General features: G+C 39.3%; 1 protein-coding gene across 2 annotated transcripts in view; it reads left to right on the top strand.

Annotated features, from left to right (window-relative positions):
* Window positions 1-6,795, top strand: part of hdac7a (histone deacetylase 7a) — a 69,543-nt gene that overhangs the window by 19,955 nt on the left and 42,793 nt on the right. For both annotated transcript variants that reach the window (XM_020635981.3, XM_020635982.3), the window contains exon 2: window positions 212-280. In XM_020635981.3, the coding sequence (XP_020491637.2) occupies window positions 212-280 (69 nt within the window). The remainder of the gene's footprint in view (window positions 1-211; window positions 281-6,795) is intronic.

The raw sequence follows: 6,795 nt of genomic DNA, 5'->3' as shown, positions 1-6,795 counted from the left end.
GTTGCTGTTTGCGTTTTGGGCTCATATATATATTTTATTTATATTAAAGGTGAACTTTTCTGAATGCATTTTAAATCTTTCCCTCTTTAAGACACCCTTTTTTGCTTGGTATGGTTTAATTTGTTAAAACACTTTGAAGCAAATTTTTTAATGTACTTAACAAGTTCATGATATGAATTTGACTCATGTGTCCTTCTCTTTGTGTCCACAGATGGAACCAGCACCTCTGTTGACCTCCTAAAGACGGACACACAGAACAGCGTTTTTCATCCAGTAGCAGGTAGGACACTTCAACTCTGAAGAAACTTCTCTGAATACCAACTGTAGCCTAATAAGTAGTTGTGTTGTGGGTTTTTGGTAATATTTTACTTCAGCGTGTTGAAGTTCGGCCACAGCTGTCAGCACTGAGTGGAAAAATGTTGCCAGTCTACAGACGACCGCCTCAGGACTACAGCTTGTCCTCTTTACAGCATTTTTTTTATTTTTTTTACAGCGTACACATGCATTACACGGCCTGGGTGACAGCAGTTTTTCCAGTGCAGAAATGATCTAAGCTGTTTGAATCTCAGAGAAGTGCAGTAAAGTGCAAAACAGGTGTTGGCCTAGTTGGAAAGACGTACTCGAGCTGCCATGTTTTTTAACGTGTTTGTTTGCTTATGAAGATGCAGGAGTTGAGTTACATCCTTGATTGACTGCATGCATGAATGGCTGGATTTGTTTGTATTTTATTTATTAGGATAAGCCCCTTGAGTTGTATCATCTCGTTTTGAAGGGGATCCTAATAGACGACAATTCACAGCATGCCAGGATGAGGAAAATTTACAACAATTCAAAAGACAAAATAACAGAAAAAATGGCAAAACAAAACAACAAACTGATAACAATACACAAACAGACAACAAAAAGCCACTAAGACTAGGGATGTAAAGATTCACTCAACTCACGATACAATTCTCTTACAATTTATTTTACAAAATGCTCCTGGAGACAAATGATGACTGAACAATATTCTTTTAGGGGCTGCAGACCCGCTTGTCAGTGTGGTTTGGCCTTTTAATGTTTTTTCTCTCAACAAGTGGAGGTGATTGGAGCTTCTTGTTGTGGTGTGGATTAAATGCTGCATTATGCTGTTTGTTCTATTTGTGTAGTTCTCTGTCTTCTTGTAATATTTGCACACAGTTTTTGTCTCGTCCGTTATCTTCTCACCTCTTCAATTTTCTGTCTTGGGGAAGTCAAAATGTTTCCACACCTCCGATTTAAAAGACGACGGAGCGTCCTCAATTTCTAAGTTTTGCTCTACAGCTGCTGACGGTCAACATATTATTGTGATTTTTTTTTTCAGAGTACCGATGTGAATCTTGACACCTTTGAATCGATTTATCACGATTTTACGATTCATCTTTACATCCCTAACTAAGACAGAACAGAGTAATGGATGAAAAACATTACAACCAAATGGTGGCCAGGAGTTACAGAGGAACGAATATGAGCGGATCCAAATAAACAAATCCAGACGGTGACAGACTTAGCGGTAACAAGAACACTCTATCTCTGAGAAAGAGGACAACACATTTTTAAACGATTTGACCATCAGTATGAAAATATCTGAAGTTATTCTTACAGAGCACGAGTTTCAATAAGTCATGCAGAACGCAAAGTTTTTCCAATATGACCTCCATGACTGTGACATTTCCTCTTTAAAAGGCAAATGTACCAAGATTATTTAAAAATGTAAAATCAAACCGAAGAAACTTCCTGACTCAACTAAAACAAACATGAGAAATGTCTGGAGTTATCCAAATAAAATGTCTACAAATTGAAAAATAAACTTTTTCTCTTCTAGTGCGGATACCGGGTAGAAATAGAAATGTCAAAAGTGACTTGTGCTTGAAGCTAACAATTGTTTAAATCATTGATAATTTTGCAGATTAATGTTTTTTGATTCGTCAACAAATGGTTGACTGTGTTAACTTTGTAAAACATAAATAAAAAAATAAGCACATTGCAGTTACAGGGAGCTTAAAGTAACGCCATGTAATTGCCAAAACTCCCACACTTGATTCACTTAATAAATGACAGAGAAAAGCAGGAAGTCGTTTCATTGAAGAAGCAGCCAATGTTTGAACATCTGTGCTTAAAAATGACTGAAACGATATTCAGATATACAAAGAAGCAGCTCTAATTGTGACTACTTTGTCCACTTTGGTAATATCAGAGTTTCCAACTAAATATGAGACTATTATGGGCATCTTTATGAAAATTATAGTGATGTATTGTTGTGCCATCCTGCTTCCCATCACTGTGTATTCTTAACAAACGTCACCTGGAGGACTTGGCTTCGTCCCTGCTGACTCACATGGGAAACACTCCAATTTTTTTTTTTTCATTCTTTTTACCTGAGATCAAAACCTTTTTGATCTGCTGCTCCGCCCATCAGAAACAAGTCACCCAGCGGCTTCTTTGTGTGCTGGCTTTTCGGTTTAGATTAGCATTGTGCACTGTGAAGCATGCCCGTGTGATCGCACTGTGTAGGATTACAATGCATGACTCTGTGAATGGAAGCTGGTTCTCTCTGTGCCAGGCTCCGCTGACTGTATGCTCACCAAGGGCCAGCTATGTGCTCTTTGTGTGTGTGTGTGTGTGTGTGGAAAAACCCGGTGAGGTCATGGCCACTGCTGTAGGGTCTGGTTACATATGTGTTGTCCACGCAGGGCAACTGACACTGTCTCTCTCTCTCTCTCCTCTTTGTCTCCATCTCTAATCTCTCCGATCACACACATCCAACCTCACATAAAAAAAGCTTTTTAATGTCAAGCACACTGTCCTGATGTCTGGAGTCTCTGAAGTTGGAGACTGGTTAGCAGTCAAAGGTGGCAGCAGTATGCACCAGATGTGAAAGTACCATTTTAAAAAGCTGAAACAGCCCTTTAAAACCAGTCAGGAGTACTTTAATAGACCTGCAGGCCCTCTTGGATTACTTCCCACTGACACTTTATGTTGCTCTTGAACTTACAAACAAACAAAAAAAAAATTACTTGAAGTCACTCTGGTTGTAAATTACACATCTAACATAATATAAGATACAATTTTATATCAGTCTGCCTCATTGAGGGTTTGAATGGATTGAATTCAGGGGGCAGAGATCAATATGAGACGTCTGCTCCCCAAACAGTTGGGACGCAAATAGAAACAGAATGGGAGGATTTGCAAAACATTGCACCCTATAATGTTCACTTTTTTCAACTCAGAAAAAAACCTACTTGAATAGGATTTTAATTAGTCTGCATACCTCAAGGATAAACATGTAGATCTTTCTTTTTTTCTCTTTTGGATAATATTTAGAGATGCACCAAATGAGACTATCAGGGCTGATACCGATATTTGTTTCATGAGTTCTTTTGGTGTAAGACTCCCACAAGGCCGACATTTTAAACTAGTCAGAGTTTGTTGAACAGGTGACTTCTTCTGCCCAATAACAAACCTCCTCTCTGAATCAGTAGTTAGATGTCAACATTAAATTGTATCTCCAGAGTCCCACTAAGAGAAGAAAACATGATCGATAGTAAACTCAGAGAGGACTCCAGGTGAAGGGTTCCCTCACCATGTTATCGTCTTAGGCCTGCTTGTGTTTAGGACACAGTGTTCCTGTAAAAGTTAAAAGTAAGGAGAAAGAACAATTAAAATGTTTTATAATACCAAGACCAATATCTTTTTCACCTATGTCACATTAAGATCATCTTTCTGCTCACAAACACATTGATATACACACAGCAACCTGTTTGTTTGGTTAACTTTTGGATAGTGCTGCATGTAACAATGCAGCTCCTCCATGAATATATAAATAGAACAACGTGAACCTCACTCAACAGAGTTAGGAGATGCTTTAGCAGCTGACAACAACAGTCATGATTGTGATAGCTGCAGTGGTCATATACATAGTTTAAAATAAACAAAAGGTGGATATCTATTGTGTAACATTAGAACTTGTATTTTCAGGCTAATTTCAAGTTTATATATTTCTCCTATTGTTTTGTAATAGCAGCAAAGCAGTGATTAGAGGGAGTGAATGAGCTTCAGTTAAGCCTAAACTCTGGTTTAATGTTTCCTTTTTCTCCCCACTAATCTTTCTCACTGTTGTGTTTGTCTGAGTAACCTGACCTCACTTTAACTTTTAATCAACAGGTCTCGAGTTCATTTAGAGCAGAGCTAATGTATCACTAAACAACATCATGGGGGATGTTAGCGCTGTTGCAGCTATACAACACTATTCATTCAACATGTTCAAGTATGTGCAGCATTTCTGTTCCAAAAAAACAGCATAAAGTCCCTGCAGCAACAAGACCTGGTTGACGTATCTTTGCTGATCATCGACCATATTAAACTCTGCAGATATATTGTGTTTGCGTTGGACTCAGGGGCCCCTTAAAGCTGCAGTGCAGACACAGTAGTTGTGGTATTAACGGCAGTAATCGTAGACGTCGATGTACGAGGCAGTTATTTTTGACCTGCTGAACAAATGGCTTTATTGTCCTGCCTCTAGGTGCGTGAAATCACTTGATATGTCGCGGTAATGTTACATAATACCCTCCGAGGGGCCCCACGGCCATGTGAGAGAGAGAGTGTGTGTGTGTGCAGTTTGTTTGACTATTTACGTCTTGTTATTTTTGTGGGACAGTGTTGTATTTTTTCTTTTTCTCCGTCACACAGGCTGTAAGTGTTTGCGGTGCTGCCTGAGGTAAAGTTGTCTTAAACGTTTTATTTGCGTGTCAAATCAATTCTTGTTGCGTTAACCTTTGAGCTAAAGGCTCCTTGCTGCGGTCAGCTGGCCGATCGCTCTGTTATTGGCCTCCAGTCGCAGTCTGTACACCCCGCAGGTCTCTCTCTCTCTCTCTCTCTCTCTCTCTCTCTCTCTCTCTCTCTCTCTCTCTCTCTCTCTCTCTCTCTCTCTCTCTCTCTCTCTCTCTCATATACACACACTTGATCCTGCTGAAATTTATGAATGTTGATGGAATTATATTCTTGAGGATTTACTCTTGGGGGCATGTGGCTCAGAAAAATGTACTTTCTCACCCTGTCCGACCCACTGTTGCAAACCAGAGGACTCACACCTAGAAGAGGGATATTTGACCTTTTCTACTATTTAAGGGTGGCTCAGTGGTAGAGTCCGGCATCTCCCAACTGGAATGTCAAAGATTTGATCCCCAGCTCCTGAAGACAAGAATCACAAGGACAATATCACCGTACATTAGAAACGAAAACAAATTTAAAAAATCAGACAACACAACAAAATATAACCAAATAAAGCATTGCAATAAAATCAGTCAAGAGCTCATACCAAGATGGGAATTCCTACCAAGTTATTAAAGTGCAAAGTGGAGGTGTGAAAAAGTGAAAAAAGAGCAACCAAAGGGATAATTGTTGTTTAACATATTAATTGCACTGCAATCAGTAGATCGTCCAATGATCATTCACTTCCATTAGAGTTAAATTTAGTGAAGCATCGCAGCATTGACTCAACACTCACAGCCATGTGAAAATGAACTACATAACCAACAATACAGAATATATCTGCCTTGCAACTGAAGAAGACTTCTGTGTATTATTTTACAATTTACTTTACCACTACTTTTACAATTTACTAATTGATGGTGAAAGCATGGGGTCATCTCACAAAGGCTTGTGAACAATCATACAAACACCACAGATGTTGTACATTTCTGTCCATGAATGAACAAAAACCCTGCATCCAAAGGGGCCTCCAGGTGTTTGTATTTTAATATTTACTCATATATTATAAAGCAACATGACTTTTGCAGCATTGCATCATGGGCTTTGGGAGTGTTAGGTTTCTGAAAATTTAAACGATACCGAACAGATTCAATTAATTATGCAAGCTTAAAAATGCTACCATGTCATCAACGCATTTAGACAGAACGTCCTCATCCAGTGAAAATAAAAATCTCTCGTTCCTTGATTAAAGATTACAATAAACTTGCTTCAGTTCTGCTGATCATAAGTGACTCTGTCAGGAAGACTCCTCATCTTGCACATATTGATGATGTGACAGTTTGACATCTGATATCTGATAAAAGGCCAACTCCAGCTCAATATGTCAGTCTAGCCCTGATCACATGTTTTCTGGACCAGACTCGTCGTTGTATTTCGATCTCGCTGACCTCAAGCTCAGCAGAGAGTAATGACGGCTCACATTCACTCCACATCACAGAAGGGGACCGACGACACTGACCTCGGATCAGATAGCTTGTTGTTAGAGCAAATGTAAGAAGATCTCCTTGTGCGTGTGCGTGTGCGTGTGCGTGTGTGTGTGTTTACAGATTCACACTAATTTCAACAACCTCGGGGAAGTGTAGAAGGTGAGAGACACAATGCATGTTTATTTAATGTGTGTCTGTCTGAGGGTGTGTGCACACGTCTGGATGTTGTGTGTGTGTGTGTGTGTGTGTGTCTGTTTGTGTATTGACGGGTTTTTAAAAGACGCCCTTTTCAGATGTGCACACAGACGGTGCAAAAATCAGACAGTGGTGCTGCCCAGAGTGGAGGTGAAAAGAGTTTAGGAGAAGTTAAGGATGTTGTGCAGTAAACTACATATTACAGTTACACTGTGTTGTGTAACTTAAATATCACAAGGAGAGAATAAACTAGAAGCAAAGTGAAACATGTGCAGGGATTTATAGTTATGGAGGCTCTCTCTTGTCCTCATCAGCTTATCAAGGTTGCATTCAATCTTTTTGTATTGTCTTTAAGTCGCCAATAGAATATTTGAATCCTGTGTTT

The sequence above is a fragment of the Labrus bergylta genome, chromosome 12, assembly GCF_963930695.1.
Source record: "Labrus bergylta chromosome 12, fLabBer1.1, whole genome shotgun sequence".
In the NCBI taxonomy this organism is placed as follows: Eukaryota; Metazoa; Chordata; class Actinopteri; order Labriformes; family Labridae; genus Labrus; species Labrus bergylta.
The sequence above is the reverse complement of the archived record's forward strand: the minus strand, read 5'-3'. Positions and strand labels throughout refer to the sequence as shown.